Genomic DNA, 27946 nt, shown 5'->3' on the forward strand with positions numbered 1-27946 from the left:
CCCCCCCGGGGCTGGAAGCATGGTGGGACGTGCCTCTCACATGGACCTGTCTTGCATGGGCGTGTCCCTCGTGGGCGTGACTCTCGCGTGCACCTGCCATGGGGAGCGGAGCTTCTCGGGGTAGCCCTCGGGAGGTCTCTTGGGCCTGGTCTGCTCGTGTTCTGGGAAGCAGCCCCGCGGCCCTTTGGTTCCGCTGCCTTGGCCGGGCTGCGGCTCTCTGAAGGCCCTGAGAGTCCAGAGTCCAAACTTCAACCTGGCGGAGGCATGAGGCGGGGAGGCCCGTCTGTGCCCACCTGCTCTGACTGGTGGCCACAGCCCTGGAAATGCCCCCGGGAGCCCTGGAAGGCCAGAGGTGGGTGCCTCTGCCCGCCTGCCCCCCGGCAGGCCCGCGTCTTCGTGGGCATAAACGTCCCAGCTGGGCATATGGGCGTGACCTGGTTCACTTGCCTTACCTGGACTGTCCATCCCCAGGGAAAGCTGAGGATTCTGCTGGGCAGCAGTGGGCGTCCTGGCTGCCATGGCCATGCGTGTTGTCTGCTCTCTGCCTGTCGGCGTGGGTGGCGTGGTTTCCAAACTGTTGTTCCACGGGGCCAAGAGACCTTGGTGAGGGCTGGTCAGTGGCCAGTGAGCTGAGGGGGTGCGTGTTCGATGCTCAACCACGTGGACTCCTGAACCCCTCAGCACGTTGGGGTCCCTGGAATGATGTGCAGGGGCTGGGGACCTGGCCACCATGGGTCTCGATCCCGTGTTGCCCACCCAGAGCCCAGATGCGAGGTCATGGCGGTTCTGGGTTGAGAAATCATGACAGTTCCAGGGTGAGAGGTCACAACGGTTCTGGGTGAGAAGTCATGATGGTTCTGGGTGAAAAGTCATGATGGTTATGGGGTGAGAGGTCATGGTGGTTGTGGGGGCGGGACGGAGGTTCCGGTTCATCAGAGCCGCAGATGGTGCCGTGCTGGGGTGAAGCGTTTGGACCTCAGACCCCGCCCAGGCCTCCCCCTCCCGAAACACAATGGAGCTGTGACCTGCTGGGCTGGGCCGCCGGCCTTCGGGGCTCTCTGGCCTTTGGAGGGCCCATCCTGGTCCGGCCTCGCTCTCGGGGTCCTGCTGCTGTGGGTGGCTGTGGAGAGGCGTCGTCTCCCGCGGTGGGGACAGGGGATGCGGTCAGCTTGGTTTGGGGGTGGGGGAAGACAGCGGGTTATTAATAAGTATTTCCACTGAAATTCTGGAACAGGACTCGCCACAGTCAGGAAGTTGTGTCGCCCTTGCGGTGTTGGAAAGTTGCTTCTGGTCAGTGAGGACAGGGTGGGACGGGGGGGAGGCCCTGAGACGGGGGATCTGGGGGGGGACGCTGGCCGGGGTGGCCCAGGGATCATCTGCCGTGTCCCCGGGGCCCCGTCCTGCCCTGGGTCCTCACTCCTGCAGGTGTGGCTCCATGTCCGGGGGCGGGGGAGGGGGGAACAGCGTGAGTCTGGGCCTCGGCCGCACCCCTCCGGCCGCCATCAGTGGGGTGCTGGTGTCCACGCCCAGGCCAGCAGGGACAGACCCCGATGCACGAGTCCCTTTCCTCGCAACCCCGCCCATGTCCCTGCTGACGAGCACTGCAGCACCGGCCCTTGACAAGCTTGGCCCCTCGCCGAGCTGTGCTGACCGGGCTCTGCCCGTTGGGGTGTTTCCCTGAGACCTAGATGGGGGTTCGGGAGCGATGCCCCCCACCGCCACACAGGAGCGGGTCCCCCTGCGGAGGTGCTCGACCCCAGGGACCCCGCCACGGGAGACACTGGAACTGAGAATCAGGAATTGGAAGACACCGAGTTCCACCCTCACTGCCTGCTCCAGCCCCGGGGCGGGCTGAAAGGTCTCCCCCCAGGGTGCTGCCCGCTGTACACAGTTCCTGCTCCGGGGAGGAGAGGAAGCCCCGGCCAGGGCTGCTAGCGGGTACAGGGGTCCGTCCCAGCCTGGCTCCCCCTCTCCGTTTCAGGCGTGTGGGCTTTCTCCTCCCTCTCCTGCCCGCAAGTGCCTGCAGGTTTGTGAATCGGGTGGAGGATGGGGGTGTAGCCCGAGTCCTCCAGGGCAGGGCGGGAGCTCCAGCCCCGCTTTCTGCCCATGGCTGCGGTGGTGCCCGGCTCCCAGGCGGGGTCCCCTCTGCGCCCAGCGGCCCCCGCTTCTGCAGAAACGGGGAGAAGCCTGGTGCGGCGTGCAGGGTGCAGGCGACTGGAGCCGGGTCCGAGCCCTCCCGTGTGGGAAGGCGGCTGCCCCCTGTCTCGCCAGAGTGCCACGCTTGGTCCTGGGACTGACCCTGGAAGAGGCGGCACAGCCCCAGGGCACTGGCTTGGGAGTGACAGACAGACCCCGGGGCTCCTGCCCTCCACCCGCGGTCCGTGGCTTTCTCTGCGTGGCTCTCCCCACCGGTGAGGAGAGTTCTTCTCAGCCTGAGGTTCTGTCCCAGAGGCTGCCACGAGACACTGGCAGGAAGTTGGAAGCGAGCCTGGGTGTGGTGGTGACAGACGGATGCGTCCGCCCGCTTCGGTCCTTCTGCAGCTTCCCGGGAAGTTTTCCGTGTTCCAGCAAGAAGCCCAAAGGCCAAGCCCGAGGGCACGGCCGGTCACGGGAGGCCTCGGCTCTGCTCAGTCATAGTTCCTGGGCGGGGGGCGGAAGCCGGCCCCCGCCCGAGGCCTCAGCAGCCCACAGCAGCCCAGCCGGGACAGCCGACTTCTAGAAAAGCCTTTCTCACCCTGGGGAGATGGACCCGCCCCAGCCGGGATGGTGCCCCTCTGCCGCTCCCCAGCCGCTCGAGGTAACGGCCGCCCCCAGAGTGAGTCTGGTGGCTTCCTCTCGGGTCCCTGCGCATTCGGAACCAGGCCCGGGAAGGCACGCAGGAAGCCCCCGTTGCCGGTGCTCTTGGCCAGCTCAGCAGTCAACTTTGTCCGCCCTGGACAGGAAATCTGGGACTTAGGACTCAGGAAGCCTTTTTAATCCGGCCCCGCTCGGCCAGTGGCACTCTGGAGGGTGGGGGGAGGAGCCGTGCGGGCGTCTCCCAGGACCTCAGGGGTCTCACTTCTCAGGACCACAGTCCCCTGCTTGGGGGAAACCCACAGCCGGAAGCCCCACGATCACCGCTGGGGCTATTTTTACCCTCAGACTCAGCCCCGGGTGCTCTGCAGCCTCTTGGCAGACGCCAGCCCTGGCTGGAGGGGGCCGGGAGCGCTCCTGGGGGCTGGGGGTCGGGCGGGCTGGGTGCAGGGCTTTCCCGGAGGCTCTGTGGTGATTCGCACTTGGAAGCAGATGGCCGCGCCAGCCACCAGGCCCCAAGGGTGGCGCCACCCGCACTGGGGGCCAGAGAACAGGAACTTGCAGGAGCCTGTTGAGTGTGTGTGTGTGTGGGGGGGGGAGGTGATGGATAGAGAGATTCCTTGGTGCAGGGACGAGCCTGGGTCAGCCAGGAGGAGGGCAGAGCCCACACGGTCCTGCCCCGCAGAGCTGGGGCAGCGGCCCACAAGCTGTTCTAAAACTGCCCTTCGAAGTGACGTTCCAAAGCTGAATGCTTGCAGCACGGAACTTGCTAGATAGAGTTGTAAAAGTTGGAAGCCTTGGAAGAGGCTCCCCGGGGCCTGGCTGAGCCGAACCCGCCTCTACGGGCCCTGGAGCTGCTGCCTGGTCCCAGCAGAAGTGTGTGTGTGTGTGTGTGTGTGCGCGCGCCGGACAGCGGGAACCACCTGCGGGCTGCTGACCGAGCCTTGGGATGGAACCTGCCTGGGGGTGGGGGGGCGGGAGGAGGGCGCATGTCACTGATCTTGAACAACTCTCGTAAGACTGGGCTTCGGGGGCAGCAGTGGGGCGTGGGCTCCCGGACGCTGTGTGTGCCTGATAATTAACACGCATGTAGCTGAACTCCAGGGTCACCTTGTCACCTTGCTGCTGCTGCTGCTGCTGCTGCTGTTGAGAAATTGTTTTTTTAGGGCCGGTTGGTGGAAGTGATTCCTCACACAAACAGGACTCGCTCTACTTCCTGTTTTGTCAGGTCCCTCCGTGCCTGTCCCAGAACACGGGCGCTTTGCCACGTCTGGAGTGTGCCGGGGCTGTGTCTGCCCTGACCCCCGACGTGCTGAGGAAGCAGGCTTGGAGGGAAGGGATTCTCCCGGAGCGGGGGGAGGCCGCGCTCAGACCCACGGGGGCGGGGGAGGGGAGCTGAGGCTCAGGAGACAGCACCGCGGGGGGTGGGGGAGGCGTGTGCTGGAGCCTGGCCCACCCAACCCTGGTTTCATCCCGGGCAGCCCATCTGGTCCCCCGAGCATGGCCAGGAGTGTCTGCTGAGTGCAGAGCCGGGATCTGGAAGCCCTGAGCATCAAACACACACAGACACACACACACACACACAGATACCTGTGCACACACACACGTGTGCACACATGCACACACGCACGGCACACGCATGCCAGGAGGAGTGTAGAGCCAGGAGTAACTCCTAAGCATCAAACACACACACACACACACAGATACCTGTGCACACACACACACGTGTGCACACATGTACACACGCACGGCACACGCATGCCAGGAGGAATGTAGAGCCAGGAGTAACTCCTAAGCATCAAACACACACACACACACACAGATACCTGTGCACACACACACACGTGTGCACACATGCACACACGCATGGCACACGCATGCCAGGAGGAGTGTAGAGCCAGGAGTAACTCCTAAGCATCAAACACACACACACACACACACACAGATACCTGTGCACACACACACGTGTGCACACATGCACACACGCATGGCACACGCATGCCAGGAGGAGTGTAGAGCCAGGAGTAACTCCTAAGCATCAAACACACACACACACACACACAGATACCTGTGCACACACACACACGTGTGCACACATGCACACACGCACGGCACACGCATGCCAGGAGGAGTGTAGAGCCAGGAGTAACTCCTAAGCATCAAACACACACACACACACACACACAGATACCTGTGCACACACACACGTGTGCACACATGCACACACGCATGGCACACGCATGCCAGGAGGAGTGTAGAGCCAGGAGTAACTCCTAAGCATCAAACACACACACACACACACACAGATACCTGTGCACACACACACACGTGTGCACACATGCACACACCCACGGCACACGCATGCCAGGAGGAGTGTAGAGCCAGGAGTAACTCCTAAGCATCAAACACACACACATACACACACACACACATACACACACACCTGTGCAAACATGCACACACATATGCGCGCACACAGGGGAATGTAAAGCCAGGAGTATTTTTAAGCATCAAAAACAGACAGACAGACACACACACACACATGCACACACACACACGGGGGAATGTAAAGCCAGGAGTAACTCCTGAGCATTTAAAACAGGCACGCAAGCATGCACACACACACGCACACACACACACTCACACACACACAGGCCGCCGGCTCTGTTTCATTACCAGCAAAGGGCTGGGCAGACCTGCCCGAACAAACGGGAATGGAAACACCCACACAGGCAAATGGCACTTGGCAGTTTCCGTGCGAGAGGCCTGGGGCGCCGCGGCCCGGCCCGAGCGGCGGTTGTGCTGGGTGACTGACTGACTATTCGGGAACAATTTTATGAGCCTTGGCTGGCTCCGGGCCCTCGCTCCACGCTGCTTCCTGTGCCCAGCCGCTGGCCAGGGCCAGTTTCTAATCTCCCCGCACTCGCCGGCCAGGCTTCCTCCCACGCTCTGCCCCTCCGCGGTTGTCGGGGTCCGGGCAGCAGCGGGCAGTTGGATGCTGCCGCCCGCCTGTTGTAGCTTCCTGCAGGCATCGAATTCCCTTCCAGAGAGCGGAATGGGGGTGCCCGCCACAGGCTCTGTGTTACAGAAGCCGAAAGGTGCAGAGCTCTGGGGTGTGGGGCTGCCCCTCGGGCCTGGCTCTCAGAAAGACCCTCCACGGACCCGGAAGGTCAGTCTCAGAAAGACGTTGGGGTCCCCCAGAGTGAGGCCCCCAGCTGCCTCTTCAGCAGAGGCGACTGCCTGGCTCCGTGTGGCCCTCGTCCACCCGGGCGTCCGGCACGCTGGACACCCTCCTCCATGCCCACAGGCCCCTGTTGCCTCATTGTGGCCTCGATGGGACCCTCGGACCATAGCCTGTGGGACTCGGCTTGGAAACTTGAGCAGAAACACAGTGACATAGTCAACTCTCTGGGGCTCTCCCCGCCGAGGTCTGTTCTGGGCTGGTCTGAAGCCAGGACAGGGCAGCTGCTCCCCCAAGCCCTGGACGCCAGTGCCGCCCTGGGGGGGATCGGGTTCTGGCCGGACGTGAGCCGGGACAGCCCCGAGGCGTAGCCCCAGGGGCGTCTCTGAGCCCGGCTGCTTCCCCACGCAGAGCCAAAACCAAATTTCTGTCCTGCTGTTCCTGTTGTGGGTGGATTTATTTAATTTTTAATGAGTGATTCACTGCCCATCGAGGGATGTTTTCTTCCTGGTTTGCTGAGGATGAAGTCATGCTTCCTTTAAAAAAAAATGTTTTTGATAGAATCTGAGTGATCGGGGCTGGGAAGGGACTCGGCTGTGTCCTGAAGCCTCTCCCGGGCCATCATCCCAAGGGCCACCGTCTCCTGGGCTCCTGGGCACCCCGACCTGCCGTGTCTGCAAAAGCATCTTTGGAACCCGCATGGTCTTTCTCAAACATGTTTTTCGTGTTGCGACAAATCCGTGGCACGTGGGAGTCACGTGGGAGGTTGGTGGCCCCCGAGCCTGGAGTCAGCCGCTCCTGCGGGGGCATCTCGGCTCCTTCTTCTTTGCACATGAACGGGGCGCCCCAAGCACCTAGCACTCTTCTGCCTGGCCACGTGAGACCCCAGGCCCTGCTGGACCCAGCCTCCCTCCTGCCCCTGCCCCCTCCTGTCCACGGCGTTCGCTGAAAAGCCGGGGTGCGGGCAGAGGGCAACACAGGGACGGGCTGAGTTCTGGGCCTGCGCCAGGCACTGTGAGGTCTGGACTGGCTGTTCCCAGGCTCTTGGGGTAACAGTGCTGGAGCAGTGACTAGCACCTGGCATCTGGGCTGGCGTCCCTCCAGGACTCGGGTGGGCTCTCCCGGTTGGACCCCCTCCCTGCAGTTCTCAGAGAGAAGGAGGGAGAGGGTCTGAGGGGGGTGATGCTTGGGCTGTGGTGCCAGGGAGCCCGGACACCCCAGGGGACCTTGGGGCCTTGGGGCTGCCCCCCAGGATGACCGGGAACCATGTGGGTCAGGCACGTGCAGACATGTGCGCTAACCACTGTGCTTTCTCTTGAACCCAGGCTCTGCGTGAACTGGCCCCTAGACCCTGGCTGGGGCCTCCTCCAGCTGTATGGGGGACCTGGCCCTGGGTGCGGGCACTGCCACTCCCCAATGTGTATATGCAGGAGACACCCCGCAGCTCTGAGGGCTGGACTGAGGCTGGGTACCAGGATTGGGTGAGGACCCCGGTCAGGGTCAGGGTCTGGGTCAGGGTCCGGTCAGGGTCAGGGTCCGGGTCTGGGTCCGGGTCAAGGTCAGGGTCAGGGTCCAGGTCAGAGTCCGGGTCAGGGTCCAGGTCTGGGTCAGGGTCCGGGTCAGGGTCTGGACCAGGACCCGGAGCCCACACCAGCACCCACAGCCCTCCTCTTGAGGCGGGTGCCCGCAGGAAGTCAGTGCTGGCCACTCTCTGGCCCCCAGCTCGGGCCCGCGGCCCTGCTTGCCCAGAGGTGTGGGCACCCACCAGGCAGGGCTCGTGCAACCAGGCTGGGGTGGGCTGGGGTGTGCAGAGGGCTCTGCCGTCGTCACATCTGGGTGATTCCTACCGGACTCTCGTCTCCGAGGGAAGCCCCACAGTTCCCCTGGGCTCGAACGCCCTCACGCAACTCACAAGAACCTGTTTCCTGTGTGTGGAAACGTCCAGTGTCGTGGGAGGCTGGAGGATGGCCGCGGGGGGGGCAGCGTCCGGCCAGGCGGAGGCAGGGGGTGGCTGTGCCCTGGCCCTGCCCCTGAGGGTGGCATTCAGCAGGCGTGGGTTGCGTCTGTCAGGACCTGTGGGGGCGCTCAGGGCGGGGGTGTCCCGAGAGGCCTGGACACACGAGTGGGACAGGCAGGCCAGGGGACAGGCCGGGGACTCACCACGCAGCCCCCCCCCCCCCCCAGAGCTCGGTCCAGAGCGCAGGCGTGCTGGACAGGGCCTGCAGCCAGGGCTGCCCCACCGCAGACGGGCCACAGGCGTCCAAGGCTCCTGCGTCACCCACTCCCGTCTGGTGCCTCCTCGGTTCTCAGGCTCAGGGTGCAGGACCCAGAATCACACAGCTGTGGGCTCTGGGGGCCGCTGAGAGCTCCGGGCACTGGATAAATGCCACGAGAGACGCCCCCCCCCCCCCGTCGCCCTGTGGGAGGAGCCGGGCCGCGCTGCAGGGGAGGGCCACCGCACGGACGGAGGGTTCGAGGCAGAGTCCCAGGGGGCCTCTCTGCCTGTCATCCCCACACACTCCACACACCTCACAAACCCCGTACACTTTCACACACACACACACACACACACACACCCCGTACTCTCACAGACACTACAGAGATACCCACCCCATACACATCCTGTACTCTCACACATCCCACACACCCCACAGACACACAACCCACATACACACACATTATGCACCCCTGTAAACTTACACACCCAAACATGTACCATGTCCATACCAAACAACTCTCTCTCTCTCTCTCTCTCTCACACACACACACACACACACACACACATTGAAACACACATTGAAACAACCCCTGAGGGCCCTGACGCCTGTTTCTAGACTCCTGAGGGCCCCTGTCACCTGTTTCTCGACCCCTGAGTGCCCTGACGCCTGTTTCAGATCCCTGAGGGTCCTGACACCCGTTTTTAGACCCTGAGGGCCCCTATGCCTGTTTCTAGCCCCTGAGGACCCTGACGCCTGTTTCTAACTGGAGCATGATGCCAGCAGCCTCCTTTGGGCCGGCCCCGATCTCCACGGGCAGCCTGAGGGGGGAACGCGGTTGCTCGGGGAAGTGCCTGCCGTGGTCCTCCCGTTGCCGGGAGCTGAGGCCGTGCACTTTGCCCTGGCACGGTGGCAGCCCGTGCCCCCCTCGCACGTGGCCCGAGCAGTGAGTGACGCCGGTTGCTGAGTGGGAGGCGCTTCCCCGAGTCCCCCCCCCCCACCTCCAGCTTCTGTTCCTTGGCAACGTGGAACTTTGCCTGTTTTCCCCACAGCGCCAGGCAGCCAGGCCGCCCCTCGTGTGCCGATCCAGAGGTTCGCAAGTGCCAGGGGCAGGAGGGGGGCTTGTGTTCCCTGCCTCACGCTGACCCGAGATTAAAGCGCATCATATTCTCAGTGTCCTGACGGACAGGCCCCATGCAAGCACCTCCGCATCCCGGTGCAGTGACTGAACCTGTCAGGATTCGGCCTGGAACCAAGTGAATGCATCCGGCGGGGAGCCGCACCCACGGGCTCAGCGAGGGCCGGGCTGTCCAGGCAATGGAACCCGTGTCCGTGAATTCAGTGTGGGGCCGGTCGGGTCCGTCTGGGGAGGCGTCAGGACCCACGGGTCCACGCACCGCTCTCCGGTCACTGCGTGTGCTCTGCAGGAAACTCTTCTTTCCCGCAGGGGAGGGGTGCGAGGGCGGCCCTGCAGCCCCCAGCCCTGCACACTTGCCCTCACAAAAGCAGGCTCTGCTCTGGGTCCCGGGGGCTGGGACTCGCTGCAAATGTCACCAGCTCCTCGGCGGAGGAGTGGGTGTTGTGAGAAGCGTGTCTGTTCAGTCGCCGCCAGCCACTGCCCCCTCAGCATTCCTTCCCGTGCGGAGACGTTTCTCTGCTCCTAAAAACAACAAACCTTCTCAGCGTCGAGCCTGGCCGGGCTTCACAGTGGCGGGCAAAAACAGAGAGAGAGAGAGAGAGAGAGAGAGAGAGAGAGAGAGAGAGAGGGAAAGAGGGGGAGGAGAGAGAGGAGAGAGAGAGGGAGGGAGAGAGGAAGAGAGAGGAAGTGAGAGAAGAGGGAGAGAAAGAGAGGAGAGAGAGAAGGAGAAAGAGAGAGAGAGAAGGACGGCGGGAGAGAGGGGGAGGAGAGAGAGGAGAGGGAGAGGGAGGGAGAGAGGAAGAGAGAGGAAGTGAGAGAAGAGGGAGAGAAAGAGAGGAGAGAGAGAAGGAGAAAGGAATAGAGAGAGAGGGAGAGGGAGAGAGAGGAAGAGGGAGATAAAGGGAGAGAGGAAGAGAGGGAGAGGGAGAGAGAGGGAGAGAGAGAAGGAGAAAGAGAGGGAGAAAGAGAGAGAGGGAGAGAGGAGAGAGAGGGAGGGAGGGAGAGAGAGAAGGACGGCGGGAGAGAAAGAGGGAAAGAGGGGGAGGGGAGAGAGGAGAGGGAGAGAGAGGAAGTGAGAGAAGAAGAGGGAGAGAAAGAGAGGAGAGAGAAGGAAAAAGGAATAGAGAGAGGGAGAGGGAGGGAGAGGAAGAGAGAGGGAGAGGGAGAGAGAGAGGGAGAGAGAGAAGGAGAAAGAGAGAGAGGGAGAGAGGAAGAGAGGAGAGAGGAAGATGGAGGGAGAGAGAGGGAGGGAGCTCCGAGCAGAGCCAGGGCCTGCCGGTGGTACCTGAGCATCCCAGAGCAGTGATTGGCTGAGTGTCAGCGGCATGGGCTTGCCTTTCCCAGGAACCCGCCTTCGGTCGCCCCCAGCTTTCTGAGACGCAGCCGCTGAGCCCGAGCAGGTCAGCTCGCCCCTCCTGAGTGGAGCACTGTGCTGGGAGCCCTCCCTGACTCCCGGGAAACCCTTTTGCAGCCAGAACTGCCCCCCCCACCCAGCACCGCAGCCGAGCCCCGCGTGTTCATGCAAGCGCTGTGCAGGCTTCAAGGGGGCCAAGGAACCCCTGTCACCCCCAGGGACTCGATTGCAGGGGCTGCGAACGCGCCAACCTCCCCGAGCCCGGCTCCAGGCGAGGCGGAACCCAGTGCCCGTGGCCTTGAGTCGCAGGCTGAGGTCGTTGGGTGTGTTTCTGGTTCAAGCCGGACCCCACAGAGGCCCCCGGGTTGAACAGGCCTTAACTACGACGCGCACACGATACAAGCGTCCACCCTCGGTGCAGGTGGCCGGACTGGGCATCACAGCGAAGCAAGGAGCCGTCCGCGCCCCGTGGGTGACGCGGGACACAGCCCCGGGGATGGGGGAGCAGAGACGCTTCCCGAGCCTGAGACGCGGGGTGCGGCCGGCGGGGGCTGTTCCCTGGGCTGCGGTGAGGCGGGCCGGGGGCCTCGCGGGGCCTCTTCAGGGCCCGCGTCCTGAGCCTGCAGCCGGGCATCGCGGCCTGGTGTCGGCGTGTGGCAGGACCTCAGGGGACACGCGTGCCGTTTGGCCGCCATGGCAACCGGTGGCAGCTGCATCACCGTCAGGAGTGACCACTGGCGGGAGCGTTGGAGAGGCTGCGGGTGGCGGCTTCCAGAGTTCCTGAGTGAGCAGGAAGCGGCACCTTCAGAAAAGGCTCAAATGCGACGGACAGAGTCGCCGGCAGCTGTCGCCCGAGCCGGCCAGCCCGTCCCTGGCACCGCACCCTCCCTGTGGCCGCCGCCTGCCCGTCCCTGCACCCCTGCCCGCCCGTGCCGCAGCTGGCCGGGCCGCTCGCTCTGTGCGGTCATTCCCAGGGTGTGGCGTCCCTCTGCGGGTCCTTCTCCGGAGGAGAGAGAAGGGGCAGGAGGAGAGCGGCCACTCTGCCCGAGGCAGGCCCGGGTGGACGGTGCTTCCCTGGCAGGGCCCAGGGTGGGCGGAGGGGCTGAGACACATGTTTACAGGCGAAGGCTCCGGGCTGGACCCCACACCCCCGGCCCAGGGCTTGGTCCACTGGTAGTGCCCACAGTACCGGCAGCTGCATCGTCCTTCGTGGGAAGAGCCAGTCCCCGGGACGGAGCTCACGCCGCTTCGGCAAAGGCAAACGTGCCCGGCGTCTGCACAGCCTCCGAGCGGGGGGTTTGGCCAGCAGAGGCCGAGCTGGACTCCAGATGTGCCGGGTCACCAGGCAGGGAGGAGACGTGGGCTCGCTGCACCCACCCGGGGAACGACGGTCCCCAAGCCTCCAGGGCCGGCTCCCAAGGCCAACATGGAAAACTCTAGAAGGGATTGGACTTCAGGACCTATTTGGGGAAGCGCTCTGGTATTTTTGGCACCGAAGTCGCTCTGGCCAGGCGGCAGGTCCGTTTCCTGCGGTTCTAACCGACTCCCCAGACCTGGAGCCGGAGTGACCACACAGCGGGCGGGCGCCTGCCTTGAACTCGGTTGCCCCCCCCCCCCGCCTCCTATTCCCTGGGCCCCGTCAGGAGTCAGCCCTGCGCACTGCCGGGCATGGTGGCCCCTAAAAATCCCCTTCCTGCCGCCTCCCGCCCCCGAGGGGCTGCAGTTGAAAGTCGGTCCCTGAAGCTGAGTGCCCATGAGTGGGCCGGGCCTCACGGTCCTCCTGGGTGGCTGGACAGCGACGGTCCCCACCAGGCTGCACTGCCCCAGACCCCCGTGTGCTCACAGCTCCCTGACTGACCAGAGACTCGATGTCCCACCCACGGTGCGCTCAGGCCCTGTTTTTGCCTGTTGTCCCTCTGGAGATGGACAAGGTCATCCGTCACTTTTTCCCTTTGGGCTCGGCTCTGGCGTCCGATGACGCAGCCGCCTGGCGGTCAGGCCGCTCGAGAGTGGCCAAGAGCCACACGGCCCTGTGCCCTGGCGCCTGCCTGCCTGCTCGGAAACATCCAGACCTGCAGTGGCGCGATGTTCGGGCCGTGGATGGGGTCTGGCAGGCCGGTCGGCACGAGGCTGCTGTGGGTCTCCGTGGACAGAGCAGGCAGCCGTGGGGAGGGGTCCAGGAGGCGCTTGTGGTCTCTGGCTTGGGTGGCGGGAAAAACGCATTTTGAGTAGCATTAGAGCCCTCAGGCGCGTGTCCCGGCACCGGCTCCGTCCAGGTGACATGCGTCTCTCCACTTCATGTGTGCGCCGTGCCACATCCCGCGGGTGGGCGGTTCCGCTGAGTCACGCTCCTGTGAGGTTGCAGTATCTAAGAAGCGATCTCGGTCTCTCACTTGAGCGGAGACAGGTGTGAAGTGCAGCAGGCATGGCCTTCCCCTTCCCGACACCCCTCAGAGCACCCGGACTCGGCCCGCACCCAGGACACCTGTCAGGCATCGCCCCTTTAACAGGGGCGAGAGGTCGCCCTCTTTCCCTGCTGCTGTGGCTGCAGCGACCCTGATGGAAAGGCAGAGGCTTTAGGGAACTGCAGCAACCCTGATGGAAAGGGAGAGGCTTTATGGAACTGCAGCGACCCTGATGGAAAGGCAAGGCTTTAGGGAACTGCAGCAACCCTGATGGAAAGGCAGAGGCTTTAGGGAACTGCAGAGACCCCGATGGAAAGGAAGAAACTTTAGGGAACTGCATCAACTCTGATGGAAAAGCAGAGGCTTTCAGGGAACTGCAGAGACCCTAATGGAAAGGCAGAAGGCTTTCAGGGAATTGCAGCAACCTCGATGGGAAGGCAGAGGCTCTCAGGGAACTGCAGTGACCCCGATGGAAAGGCAGAGGCTTTAGGGAACTGCAGAGACCCTGATAGAAAGGCAGAGGTTTTCAGGGAACTGCAGGTTTGTGCGATGCTCCGATGACTGAGCTGCCGAGGGGTTCTGTGGCTGCCAGACTCGGCCACTCACAGGAGAGTTGTTTTTGGTGCATCTGGCCGGCATGGCTCGCAGTGAAGAGTGAAGCTTCTGTAGCCTCCTACCAATACTCCACTCTCAGCAGCCCCGTGTCACAGGACAATGCAGAGTCCCGTGGGGACTGCCCGCAGGCTGGATGTGGGGACACACTATCTCTGCTGTCCCGGGAGGAGCAGCGCGGGCAGACCCACCCCAGCCTTGGGAGGACCCCACGGGCAGGCACACTTGTACCCCCGTGTTGCACGGGGTCCCGCTGCTGTGCTGGTACCCAGCCTTGAGGGTCTCCTGGAAGCGTCGCCCACCCAGAACCTCCTGTCACATCCCCATCTCAAGGTGGAGTGGTTGTTTTGTTGGCACAGACAGAACGTTCCACCATCCCCCGGGGGTGAGGGGGGACTGCGTCGTGTTCATCTCTAAGGGCAGGGGTCTCCGTCGGCTGCAGTCGTGGCAGAGAGGACCCTGTGTGTGTGTGCGTGTGCGTGAGTCTGTTCTTGGGTCCCTGTGGGTGCATGTGTGTCTGCACACATGTTGTGTGTGTGTGTGTGTGCACAGGAGTGTACTGTATGCATGTGTTTGTGCATGTGAGTATGGGGTATGCTATGTATGCTGTGCCTGTGGTGTGTGCATGTGTGCACGTGTGCGTGTGTGTTTGTGTGTATGTGTGTGTGCACGTGTGTGTGCATGTGCATGTATGTGTGTATGTGTGTCTGTGTCCTTGTGTGTCTGTGTGCATGGGTGTGCATACATATGTATGAGTGTGTGTGCGTGTGTGTGTCTGTGTGTGTCCATGTGTCTGTGTGTGCATGTGTGAGCATCCATGTGTGTGCATCCATGTGTGTGTGCGTGTGTGTTCGTGTGTGGATACATGTATGTGCATGTGTGTGCATACATGTGTGTGTGCGTGTGTGTACGTGTGCGTGCATGTCTCCGAGCCCCTGGCTCTGCACGGCACGAGGTGCGCCACCAGGGAGCCCTTTCTGCAGGCAGGGAGGGGCTGGTGACGGCCGAGAGTGAGCACTGTTTCTCCCCGGAAGGCAGAGCCGCACCCGGGCCTGCCTTTGCCTCGTGCCTCCTAGGAGTGGCAGGGAGACACGTCCCCGCCCAGAGGTGGCCCTGCCCTCCCCCCGCTGACCCGTGGGGCGCAGCCTCGCTCCTGTCCCGGCGGGGATGCTGCCGCTCCTCTGGCGTTCTCCTGACCACACTGACCCTGGTCGCGCCTCTTCCCCGGAAGCAGCCCAGAGCCAGCCGGGCTGTGGGAAACAGACGTTCAAGTCTCTTCTGGGGCATTTAGGACGTCAGCCCCCTGGAAAAGCTCTGCCCAGATGCCCTCACGCGTGGAATGCAGATAACCCAGAAAGCCAAAATCGCAACCAAAATATCTGCAAGAATAGATGGTTCCTGGAGGGGAGGGTACAGAGGAGGGTGGCCTGGTCACTGGCTGCCCGCCTGCTGTGAGGACCGTTGGGTCACCCCGAGAGGGACACTCCATGCCCGGGTACCTGTGGCGTGGGGAAACCCGCAACGAGGCAGTAAAATTTTGGTTAAAAAAGTGAAACAATAAAAATATGGGGCCGGAGAGATAGCACAGCAGGGAGGGCGTTTGCCTTGCACGCGGCCAACCCGGGTTCGATTCCCAGCACCCCATAGGGTCCCCTGAGCACTGCCAGGGGTAATTCCTGAGCGCAGAGCCAGGAGTAACCCCCGTGCATTGCCGGGTGTGACCCAAAAAGCAAAAATAAATAAACAAATAAATGGAAAACCACTAGCACGGTGAATTTACAGGCCTGCGACGTTGGTCTTGATTCCACCCGTCTGTCGCTGCCACCCCAGCGATCCTCGACGAGCAGGCCCGTGGCTCAGGGCTCGGCCCGGGATGCAGTTCTGTGGCGCCAGGGCTCTGGGCCACACTGGGTGGTGCTGGGGTCCAGCGCTCTCTCCCCACACCCCTTCTGCACACCCCCCTTCAGCCCCGGGCACGTGTCAAAGGGGGGTCTAAGGCGGACACCCTGCATGGTCACTATGGTGGCACTGGCCAGCCGCAGCCTCTCAGTGTGGGATGCAAGACCCCCAAGGCCACCAGCATGTCAGCCCCCACCTCCTTGGGTTCCCCCCCCCAGTTTGGTGGGACACCTCAGGTCTGGGGAGACTTGGGTCCCCGTAATTCCCCTAAGGACGCACTAAGGGGCCAGTGACGTGTTGGACGAGGCAAGGGGGCGTTTGGGTTCTGGCCCTGCATGGGGGCGCGTCTCCCTCCTGCATGTGGACAGACGTGACTGTGGCCAGCTCCATGCTCTGTCCCCGTCAGCAGGTCCATCCGCAGCCCCTCTTCCCCCCCTTCTGGCCCCGGGGCCCTTTTGGGCGTCTCCCGCTCTCATCCCTGAGAACACGCTCAGAGTCCAGGGTCAGCTCCGGTCAGAGGGCACGAGTGACCGTGAAGCTGCCCTGTCGGCGTCCTGCAGGGACAACCCCCTGAGCAGACCCCACGCCTGGCCCTCTGCGTCTATGGCCTTGCGCTCCGGGGGCAGGACACGGCCAGCGCCCTCCCCGACAGACGGCCCCAGCCCAGCTGGTCACGTGACGCAGACCCTATTCCTCTGGCACAACCGGAGTCAGTGGGCACCACTGGACGTTCAGTGTCCGCTCAGGTCACCACGCATGCTTTTCGCATCTTGGGGTACAAATGGGGCCCCCTGCAGCCAGGCCGGACCCCCCTCCCAGGAGTGGGCCCACAGTGCCAGGCATGGACCCAGTTGAAAGCTGTTTCCCAGAGGGGCGTGTCAAACCCTCACGGGACCGGCTCCCTGTCCATGGAGGCCGAGACCTGCTCCAGCCCCCAGACCTGTAAGTCAGGTGGCGAGTTCGAGACCTGCCCGTCTCCGAGATGCCAGCTCTGTCCCCGAAGCCCGCAAGCCAGGTGGGCGCTTCTGGGGGACAGAGGCAGCCGGCCCAGGCTCTCAGAGTTCCCCAACACCCCCCACTGTAGGGGGCTGGGATGGGGGCAGGTCCCGTCCCGCTTGCCCCGGACAGTGGCCAGCAGGAGGCGCCAGTGAGCCTGCATGGAGGGGCCCCGGCAGGCCCTGGCGCTGAAGGCAGAGGCCGGTTCTACCCCTCCGCGGCCTCCCCTGCCTCGGCCACTGTCCCAGCAGTGCAGACCATGGACAGGGCCAGTGGCCAGAGTTGGACTGGTGTGGCCGGGGGCCGCCACTCCCTCCCCAAGTCCATGGTGGGAGGGGTTCTCGGCGGCCTCCCCCGTCCAGCCCCGCCTCCACTCACGCACCCCACCCCTCCTTGTCACCCTGGCCTTGCTCTGCCTCCTCTTCCCTCCTTCCCCCCTCCTCCTCCTCCCTCTCCTCCTCCCCCACATCCTCTTCCTCCTCCCTCATGCCCCCTCCCCCTCTCCTCTCCTCCCCCTCTCCCTACTTCTCCACCTTCTCCCTCCTCCATCCTCTCTCTTCCTCCCCCTCGCCGGGTCTCTGCCTCGACATTGGAACTTTCAACCTTGCTGTTGTTGTTGTCCGGTGTATCGAAGGCGTGTCGTGAGCACGTGAGAAACTCCCGTCTGGGTGACTTTCTGCCTGGGCGCACCTCCGCAGCGGGCTGTGGAATGCGCCTGGCATCCCGTGCGGGCCGCTCTCGGGAGAAGCTGCCGTGGGCAGAGAGCCCGGTGCCCGCACCCCCGCTGCTGTTTCTCTGTCGGGCTGGAGAGACAGCGTCGGGCTGTGAGACCCCCAGGCCGGGCAGGGGTGAGGCCAAGGCTGGGCAAGGGTGAGACCCCACACTGAGCAGGGCTAAGACCCAGCCTGGGCAGGGGTGAGACTCACCCCAGGCTGGGCGGCAGGGGTGAAGGGGGTGTTTCAGATGGATGTGCCCACTGGCTCCTAATCAGCCATCCAGAGCTGCAGGGTCACACACGCTGCCTCCGACCTTGAGGGAGCCGGCCTTGGGGGTGAGCGTGAGTGCGAGTACCACATCCTGGGGGTCCCCTGGCGAGGGGCAGGGGTGCACACGAGGGACTGTGATGTGACCCAGGGCCAGCGGGTGCAAAGGCAGTGACTGGGGCGTCCCTGCAGCGCCACCTGCTGGTCACCGGCGGGGCTGGAGAGGTTCCTCGGACACATGCGCACGACTGCCCCCAGCACACGCCGTCCCGCCCCAGTGTCCTGCTTCGAGACCCCCTTCTTGGGCACCTGTGCCCTCCCTCCTCTGGGCTCCCTCCTAACGCCAGGTTCCCTTTGTGTGTGAGCGCTGTGGGGGTCCCTTGAGCTGGAGCCCAGCTGTGGGTCCTGCCTGCCTTCCCGTGAAGGCGCCCCGCCAGGGTCCAGCATCTCCTGGACAGGCTCCACCCGGGGCCCGAGATCCCAGCGGCGGCCACCCGGCCACTGATCCCAAGTCCTCCCGCTGTCCCCTGAGGGCCAAGGCGGTCCTGGGATGAGGGGCGCGGACAGGCCCTGAGAGTCCCACCCTGGCTTTGCAGAAACCCCGCAAACATCCCCATACACACGCACGCACGCACGCAGGACCGCGATGCCCTGTTGGCATCTCCCACTGCCCGGTGCTGGCCGCAGGATCTCCACGCAGTCCACAGGCAGGGGTGGGCTCCGTGTCTGCCCCAGACTATCCCCAAAGGCAGACTATCCCCGGAATCCATGAGGCACATCAACTTCCTGTGCTTGTTGCCAGCCCTAACCCAGACACCAGCCCACGCTGCCCCCGGCTTCCCTGGGCAGGGAAGAATCACTGAGAACGCGTCTCTGTCCAGCGTTGCGGGCAGAACCGCTGCTTCTGCCTCTGATGGGCCCTAGGACGTGCCGTGGATGTCTGCTGGTGAAGAAATGGCGTGTCTCATGCCTGGCGCCCGGCTGCGCCGAGATCAGTGCCCCTCCAACATCCATCAGTGCCGTGGCGTCTCCCCACGTGAGAGCACGCCGTTTTCGGAAATTGGTGTGAATTTTCTGTTCAAGAGAAGAGTGTCTATTAATATTCCCGAAGGGCATCTTTTTTGCTTTACTGCTACACGGCTGTTCTAATTTCCCATAATTACGTGGTGTTGATTGCAGTTTACCAACAGAGCATCAATAAGGAGTCGGTTACCCTCAAGCCACCTGACTCACCGGGCCAGCCTTCCCGGTGGGAGCAGCGCTGTGCGCAGGTGCCAAGGTGCGAGGGACTGTGTCCCACCTACCCGGGGTCGAGCTGAGCCCCTGGTGAGTGGCGGAGACGAGGACACACACGGTCCTTCTCAGGGCAGGCTGGGAGAGCCCCTTCTCTGAGTGCACTCAGGTCTGGTGATGGGCAGGGACGGGACTTCGAAAGATGTCAGCCTGACGGGCAGAGCTGGCTGGGAAACATCCCACAGGGATGCTCCCGGTGAGCAGAGGACACCTTTGAGAGGCACACCCAAGGGTGCTGCTCTCTTTATTTTGGTCAGCAAATTAGCAAATTGAAACCATGAGCGAGTCAATGAACGGCGAGTCAATGAATGAGTGAATGGGTCCATTAATGAATAAATGAATGGATACGAGTCAGAGGGAGCCTGAGTGAGAGAGTGGCCGAGACACTGGGTCAGTGGGAGTGAGTGATGGGGTGAGTGAGTGAGTGAGAGAAACTGTGAATGGGTGAGCGTATGATTCAGTGAATGATAGAGTGAGTAGATGGTGTGAATGAATGAATGAATGAGAGAATGAGAGAATGAGTGAATGAGCTGGGACCCTATTGGGAGCTCTTCTGACCATGTGCACTGCCCCGCCGCCCTCCCAGGTTCTGACCCTCCCCGGTCAGTCTGTGGCATGCATGGCACCACAGTCCCTGGTCCGGCTGTGTGTCGGGCCGAGGTGGGTGGGTGCCCGTGTGCTCACTGTGTGTGGAGGGCTGGCGTATGAAGCGGGTCAGACCCCGGTGGGCGACACCCTTGGGCCCTGCCAGGCACCAGTGAGGCTGTGTCTGTGGCTGACAGTGGACACTTGGAATCCCTGCAGTGACCAGCCGGGATCGCCCAGTTCTGGGCACTGTGGAGCCGCGCAGGGAAGGGGCGCTGCTCCTGTAGACAGCCAGAGATGCGGTTCCAACTCACCCTGCTCGGGAGTCTGCACAGGGGTCGGGGGGTGCCCCGAGGCCCTCTTTCCTCTGGGGACAAGCCCACGCCCAGGGGTGAGACCAGGCTTAGCCCTGATCACGCACTTACACAGGGGACCCGGCGGTGAGCGGGGAGTCAGGGTCACTAATACTGTGTCTGCGGCAAGGTCAGGAAGCCCGGTCAAGTGGACTCCACCGATGGGGGGATGGACGGCGCGTTGCTCTGGAAACTGCCGGAACTTCTCACAGGAAGTCCCGCCCTGAGGCTGCCCAGTACCTCTGTCACAGCGTTGGTGCCCAAGCAGGGAGGGGGCGGCAGAGGACCTTGGGCAGAGCCAGGGGGAGCTCCCAGAGAAAGACCCGCCCCTTTGGCCCTCCTGTGCCCTGGGAGTGGACACTGCACTAGGGCACGAAGTGGCCAGGCTGCCTCAGGGCTCAGATTCCTGCATGGTCGGGGATGGAGGACCTGAGGGGGTGTTTGCTGCAGGGCCAGAGTGTGGTGGACAGTTGGGTGGGGGGCAAGAGGACAGGTGACGTCCACCAGTCTGGGCTCAGCCCAGGGCAGTGGGAGCCCCAGAAGAGAGGGTGCAGCCAGACTCACGCGGGACCAGGGGCTCTGGACAGGGCAGGGCTGGGCGGGAGGCGGAGGGTGCTCTCCCTTCAGCCCACATCGGGCACGGGTCCCAGCTTCAGGGCCAGCCCCAAGGGCCACTTCCTAGACCTGGGTCCTGAGCAAGGACAGGTCGCAGGTGGAGTATCCACCAGGTGACAGGCGAAATGCCCACCAGGTGACAGGTGACAGGCCCTCCAGATGACAGGTAGAGTTCCATCAGAGTGACAGGTCAAATGCCTGATGGTGACAGGTAGAATTCCAACGGAATGACAGGCCAAACGCCTGCCAGGTGACAGGTTGAATACCGGCAGCGATGGTGAAACACCCAGTCGTGACAGACAAAACGCCTGCTGGGTGACAAAACTGCCAGACGAAGTGCCTCCAGGTGACAGTTAGAGACTAAGCAGGTGGCAGGTAGAATAAGGCAAGGGGACACGTGAGATGCCGCCTGCTTTCAGGCAGAACGTTCACCCAGCCAGATGAGCCTCAGCAGGTGACAGTGTGACGCCTGCCCGGTGTCAGGTAAATTCCCACCAAGTGACAGGCAAAAGGCCTGCCAGGTGACGAGCAGAGCACCTGCCGGCCGTTGGGGAAGGCGCGTGCCAGGCCGGCGGGTACGGCCGCGTGGTGGCAGGTGGCAGGGATGCTCTGGGACTTGGGGCTCGGCCCAGCAGGCCTGGCGCAGACCCCCACTCTGGGAGCTTCCCCCGTCCAGACATGCGGGGCCGCACCCCCCACATTCTGCTCAGACGTGGGCGGGACCCCCCCCAACTTCCTCGAAGCAAAGGGCTGGATGCCCAGGGGTGACGGGCACCCAGGTCAGGAGCTAGAGTGACCTTCGCCCCGTGGCGTCCACACTGCTGCGTCTGCACCCTCTGTCCACACCCCTGTCGGGAGACGGGATCCCGGCGACCTCCGGCACTGACCCTGGAGCTTCCCCGAGTGACCCAGGAGTCAGGCCTCCTGGTTTCGCCCCCGCTGTGGCCCCGTCGTGGCCTCCTTCCTCCTTGATGTCCTGCCCCTGGACCGGCCAGCTCGGTGTCTGTCTCTGTCCATCTAAGTCTTCCGCGCTAAGGAGGGAACCGGGGAGAGAAGCCGCCCAGACACGGCACCTTGGGAAGGAGCTGGTGGCCCTCCCGTCGGGGGGCAGCTGGACCCCGCCCCAGCCACGCCTCTGGCCGCCCTGCCCAGATGTGGCAGCCGGAGACAGGCACGCCCGCCTCTCCCGCCTCCACCCCACCCTGCCCGGTCTCTGCGCCCACGTCTCGACTCTTGTCTCTGCCCATCCCTGTCCCACGGGCCCCGTGTCCCTGTGGCCTGCTTTTGATTTTGCCACTGTTCCCGAATGTCCCGGTCAGAGCGGGGAACGACTCGACCCTCAGAGGCGGCTGGCGGCCGTGGGTGTCCCTCAAACACCTCCTGGCCGTGCTCCGTCTCCTCCCGGGTTTAGAGCTCAGACCTCAGGGGAAATCAGATCCGTCCTCTCGGGAGAAAACGTCCAGTCGCTGCCGGTGTCCACGGGCCGCTCGTGGCACGGGGCGCTGGTCCCCCTGACCCAGCCCAGGGTGCCCGCAGGCACCCGTGTCCCCAGCGGTGAAGACCAGGAGCTCCTCCTGCACCCACCCCCAGGGGCCGAGGGACCCGGGTCCCGGGAGAGCTCCCCTGAGACCTGGGCTCCCCAGGGCCCCCCCGAGTGGACCATGGTGGCCGCCCCACCCCTTGGACCTCTGAGCCCGCTGACCTGGTCAGTGCAGGTAGAAATCCACTTCCCAAGGGCAAAGGGCGCCCACACCCGGTCCACACGGGCCGCAGAGGAGACTGTGGGTTCCGGGGTGGCCCCGGGTCCCCGACAGCCGGGAACTTCTGCAGCAGGAGCAGATTCCGGGGAGGGTCCCTGAGTCGCAGGGGCCCCACGGGCCTGAGGGTCTCCCCCTCTCAGCCAGAGCCCACCACAGACGGTGCCCGCCCCATGCCCTGCCGCACCCCCCCCAGGGGCGCTGTCACCTGCCTGGTGCTGCCTGGACAGCCCCGAGGCTGCCGGACCCCCGGGTGGGTCCCGGGCTGCCCCCGCCCCACACGGGAAGAAAGTCGTGAGCCCAGCACGACCCCGGCCCTCAGGCCTCTGAGCAGCACTGGGGGCCTGGAATGTTTTAAAACACCAAAGAAGTGCTCCTTCGTGCCGCGTGTCCCTGAGCTGCAGGTGTGGGTCAACGCCCTCTCCCCTCTCCTCCCTCGGTCCGGGTTCAAGTGCTAACACCCCCCCCCCCCCAGACTGCGGCCAGTGCCCCCTGCAGGCCAGGTGCGTAACGGGTGATGACATGCGCAGTCACCCAGTGCCAGGTGCGGGGAGGTGAGCCTGGGGGCTGCAAGGAGGGAGAGGGGCGTAGAGACCCCTGGGGAGCCCCTAGGAGCTGGGGTACATGGGCAGGGGGCTGGGGGCGGGGGAGGCTGCAGGAGGCCCCAGGCTCCGGATTGGGCTGGAAACACCCTGGAAGGGAGGCAGCTCTGTAGGGGTCAGGGACTTGGGTACAAGAACCCCTTTGGGGCGCATCCCAGGTCAGTGTCCACCCCAGAGGCCCCTGGATGGGGTCAGAGCTGGGGACAGACAGGTGTCGGAGGGGGTGGAGTGGCAGACCCACCCCCCCCCCCGCTATCTCGGGACCCTCCCCGCGGGCAGGTGCTGGCCAGGACGGGCCCAGTCTTGGCTGAGGGCCGTGTCCCTCGTGGCTGGCCCTCAGGGCCCCTCCAAGCCTCTAGAGCAAAGAAGCCTGAAAGGAGCTCTGGCCGGAGCTCTGGCCGGGCGCGTTGGTTGTGGGAGCCATGTCACCACCTCCTGGTGTGAGTCCCATGTGGTCACCCTGGTCACTCTGTGACCTGGGCCCAGCTGACCAGACCCCCACCCCGCCCCGAGCTGGGCCTGTGCCCCCGTCAGCCTGCCCGGGGCCCGGGACACTGCGGGTGGCAGGGTGGGGACTGGCCGGGCTCGGCTGTGCCGGCTCCCGGCCGTGGGTGAACGTCTCTCCCGTGGGCGGTGTGGCGCTTCTCCCGTGGGCAGCTCTGAGCTGGCCGCGCCCCTGCAGGTCCACCATGGAGCCCATCTCACCGCTTCTGCTGGCCAGCTTTAGCCTGCCGCTCGCCAAGGCCCTCAACGGAAACGAGACCAGCACGGCCAACGGCAGCTGGAACACCGGCACCTCGGGTAAGGCCCTTCTGAGCGGGTGGTGGGCAGGAGGGGGACGGGCGGGAGGGGGTGGGAGGGGGCGGGTGGGGGCGGGTGGGGATTCTGCGTCTGCCTCTCCCCGCACAGCCAACCTACTCCTGCTGGGCCCTGGGCCAGGGAGGCCCCGTGTCTTGGGACTCTCCATGTCTTGGGAATCTCCGTGTCTTGGGAATCTCCGTGTCTTGGGGAGCCCCGCGCCCCGGGAGCCCCGTGTCCCGAGAGTCTCAGCACTGGAAGCCGTGAACGTGGCACTAACAGTTTCACCCCACCCGTTGGAGCCTGAATCACACCTGGGACAGACGCCGCACACCTGGTGTGGCCGCAGCGGCCTGGACTCAGGGATGGTGGTGGCGGGGTGGGGATCTGGGATGGGACACAGGGTGAGCAAGCACATGTCTCGCACGCGTGCAGCCCAGGGTCTGTCCCGGAGAACCCCCAGCCCGAGCCAGCTAACAGCACAGGGCGGCCCCTCTCCACGGAGACGAGCGTGGGGTGTCCGGGCGAGTGCTGGTCTCCCGCGGGGAGGCGCGCCTGGACGGGCCGTGCTGGGCTGGTCTCGGCCTCAGCCCTCTGAGGTGTGGGGCTGGGTCGCAGAAGCGTCGGTGCCGAAGAGCTCCAGCCCGGCTCCCTGTGCGGGCGGCCCAGGCTGGGGAGGGACACGGGTGCCCGGGGGGAGCTCGGGCAGTGCCCACAGCTGGGCGGGAAACGTCCCCAGACCAGATCCTGGCGCTCTCGGCACGGGTCTGTGGCCCCCCTGGAACGTGACTTCCCGTGGGTGTTGGATGGTGTGTGGGCGCCGTCTCCGCGGGCCTGTGAGCCTATGCTGGAAGGGGAGGAGGGGGAGGGGAGGAGGGAGAGGAGGGAGAGCAGGAGGAGGAGGAGGAAAGGAAGGGAGGAGGGGGAGGAGGAGGAAGAGGAGGAGGAGCAGGAAGGGGAGGAGGGGAAGGGGAGGAGGAAGAGGAGGGAGGAAGGGGAGGGGAGTGGGGGAGGAGGGGCAGGGAAGGAACGGGAGGAAGGGTAGGGAGGAGGGTTGGGGGAGTGGGAGGAGGGGGAGCGGAGAAGGGGAGGAGGGAGAGGGAAGGAATGGGAGGAGGAGGAAGGGGTCTGGGGAGGAGGAATAGAGGAGAGGGTTGGGGGAGGGGAAGGGGAGGAGGGGAGGGGAGCACGGCAGGAGCGGGAGGAGCCGAGGCGGGCAGTGAAGTGCTCCTCACTCCCTTCTCTCCTGAGCCCCTCGTCAGTCTCCGTGTGCCTGCATGCCTCAGTTTCCCCGCCGTGGAGGCGACAACGGTGGGCTCTGCTGGGCATCCAAGGTGGCCCCCCGGGTCAGCCCTGCATTGAGGGTGTCCTCGAAGTGGCCAAGCGGCTCAGGGGGCATCACCCTCCGCTCTCCTCCCGGGACAGTGCCGGCCAGCGTGCGACACGGGGGCCCCCGCCCCACGTCCGCTCCCCTCCCCCGAGGCTCCTCTGTCAGGCAGCAAAGATCTCCAAAGGGCACCGTGGGGTCGGGCCGGGCCGGGGCTGGCGTCCGACTCTGGCCGGGCGCAGGGAGAAGGGGGTTCTGGGGCCGGAGACAGCACAGCGGGGGCGCTGGCCCTGCCCTCCTGGCCCTGAGCCCCCGCTTCTGTCAGGGAGAGAGGAGGCGGCGAGGAGACCCCCCCGGGAGGCGGTGCTGGGTGATATGCAGCCCTGTCCCTGGCATTCTTGGTGTCCGCTTTTCCTCACGCGCTGCAGAGGGCAGAGCGGACAGTCGGGGCCGCCCCCAACACCCAGGCGGGGGACAGTGCCCGCCTCGCTGCACCCCACGCCAGCCTTGCCCACTCACCGCCGTAGGGATTGGGAAGAAACCACTGTGCAGTTTGGGGCTCAAGCCCGATGCCCCCAGAAGAGCGAGCGCGTGCACAGCCCCGGCCTTGAAGGACCAGCGGCCCACAGCCAGCGGCCAGGCGGGCGAGGTGCTGGTCTGGTGCCACCTGTCAGAAGGTGGCCATCTGAAGGGGGGCGGAGCAGGGCTGTGTGGCCAGGTCACAGACACGCGGGGCTTGTTGGCTTCTGGAGGAGGAGGGATGCAGAGAGGAAGGGGAGGAAACCTCGCCGTGTCCTCCGCCCGGGCAGAGATCTCTGGCTGCGCCTCCAGCAGGCGGGTGGCGGCAAGAGCGAGGTGGCCAGGGGCGGGCAGCGCAGCGTCCAGCCACCAGCACGCTGACGTCCGTCACTCATGCTCCCGCAGAGGTGGGCGTGTGTCTGGGAGCCCAGCCGGGGACGGGTGCGTCCTGAAGGCAGAGGTGAAGGTTGAAGGGCAGGAGAAGAGAAGAGTGAGGAGAAGATTCTAGACCCGTGATGATGGCCACGTGGAGGGCGGGGTGGACGTCGCAGGCTGGGCCAGGAGAGGCTGCGGGGCCTGACGTCACGCGGAGAGGGGCCTTTCTCTGCGCACGGATCGAGGATCGGCCGTGGCCGGCGTCCACTCTCGCTCCGGCCTCCCCTCTGGCCCAGGGCGGACCGTCCAACATGGGGATGCTAAGTGGCTTCCCGGGGCCCCGGGGAAAGCACCTGTGACCACTCTCCACAGTGGACTCCCCAGGCCTGTTTGCTCTTCTGCTGCGCCGGACACACCTTCCTGCAGGGAGGAGGTGACAGGCTGAGGACTGGACCAGCTACAGAGGAAGTGGACGGTGGATGGGCGGGGAGCTCGGGGCGTGCCGGGGGCCAGGGTCAGCTCCAAAGGCCAGGTTCAGCACTCTGGCACGTGGAGGGAGTGGACGGGCTCAGGCCGGGCCCGGTGCTTGGCAGCCCAGGGTTGCTTTGAGGGGCTCCCTTGGGATAGGAAGGCAGGCAGCACCCAAAGGGAACTTCCTGGAGGAGGGTGCTTTGGGGGGCACCCTGGAACAGGCCTACTGGGATGGGCTGGAAGACAGGATGTCGCACGGGGCCCAGCCAGGCTGCCCCAGACCCCGGGACTGGGGCTGTCAGACCACGAGGGGGACACACTGGGGCGAGCGTGTGGATGCCCGTTAGGAGGGGGACTTGGCAGTTGCTCCCATCATGCCCGTCACCAACTTCCTGGGGCCAGCTTCAGGCCGGAGGCTGGGGTCCTGCTGCGGAGTCTTGGCCGGGAGCAGGGAACGAGAGGCCCAGGTACCCCGGGACAGACGTCGGGGTCTGCACGGCCCCTCCAGCCTCCGCCGGCCTCCGCCGCACCCAGTGCTGGGCTGCTGGCACCGCCCTTGTGGTCAGACCCCTCCGGACCCTGGGCAGAATGTCCACCCACCTCCCATCGGGAGGAGAACGCGGTGGGCACCACCAGACTGCCCGGGGTCCCGTGGCCGGGAGGCTTGGCCGCCGCGTGCAGGGGTGGCTGCTGTCAGCTGTCGGGCTGTGGGGGACAGGGACAGACCCCGGCACCCCTGTCTGCCCACAGGCCCCCCGGAGCCCGGCGCCCCCCTGCCGCCGCTGGCCTGGCTTCTGCTGCCGCTGCTGCTCTGCGCGCTGGCCCTGGCCCCCGCCGCCTACTTCTGCAGGTAGGAGTGTCCCCGACACGCCCCGACAGGCCGGGAGGAAGCGACGTGAGCCAGCGCGGGTGTGGCCAGGCAGGGGCGGGGTGATGGGGGGGGGTCGGCTGCTGTGCCGCTGGGCGTAGTGGGCCCCAGCTCAGCCATGAGCAGCAGGAAGAGCTTCTCCCGGCTCACCTGGTGGGTACAGCCGGGCGCGGGGGCCGGGGGCAGCCCTGCCGCGCCCTCACCGTCTGTGTCCCTCAGGTTCCGGAAGCACAGGAAAGCCGTGGTCAGCGCTGGCGACAAGAAGCTGCCCAACGGCATCCTGGAGGAGCAGGGTGAGTGGGGGCGGGCGGCGCCCCGGGCTGTCGTCGCCCTCACCTGGGCTGTTGTCACGGGCCGTGCCCCGACCTGGGCTCCAGTCAGGCTGCGGCTCCAAGCTCCCCCGTGGGCGCTGGGCTCATCTGCCCACACGCCCCTGCAGCCTCGGCCGAGGCGTGGCCGTGCTCTCCGAGCTGGGCACGGGGCCCGGCGTCCGGCGTCCGTCCGTCCGTCCGTCCGTCTGTGCGTGGCTCGGGTCTGCGAGGCCCTGGGCTCTCCCTGCTGCCGGCAGCGGCTCTGACTCGGCCCCCTGAGGCCGAGGGGCCCCGGAAAGGGGCAGGCATGAGGCCGCAGCTCTGCCCCGAGGCTGCAGTTCCTCTGCGTAGCGTCTTGACGTCCTCGCCAACACCCAGGCGGGTGCAGTGGGCATCCGGCCGCCCCCAGCCCTGTGCCGGCCCCCCCCCCCACCATCCCCGAGTCTGTGCAGGAGAGGGAGCCCGTGGCGGGAGCTGTGCCCACCTCGCACCCGC

The 27946-nt window shown here is 65.0% G+C and overlaps 1 protein-coding gene across 2 annotated transcripts in view; it reads left to right on the forward strand.

Annotated features, from left to right (window-relative positions):
• PTPRE (protein tyrosine phosphatase receptor type E) overlaps positions 1–27946 on the forward strand; it is a 91251-nt gene that overhangs the window by 40997 nt on the left and 22308 nt on the right. For both annotated transcript variants that reach the window (XM_056106674.1, XM_056106675.1), the window contains exons 2-4: positions 23465–23583; positions 27023–27122; positions 27360–27433. In XM_056106674.1, coding sequence (XP_055962649.1) covers positions 23465–23583; positions 27023–27122; positions 27360–27433 — 293 coding nt within the window. The remainder of the gene's footprint in view (positions 1–23464; positions 23584–27022; positions 27123–27359; positions 27434–27946) is intronic.

The sequence above is a fragment of the Sorex fumeus genome, unplaced genomic scaffold (assembly GCF_029834395.1).
Source record: "Sorex fumeus unplaced genomic scaffold, SorFum_2.1 ptg000142l, whole genome shotgun sequence".
In the NCBI taxonomy this organism is placed as follows: domain Eukaryota; kingdom Metazoa; phylum Chordata; class Mammalia; order Eulipotyphla; family Soricidae; genus Sorex; species Sorex fumeus.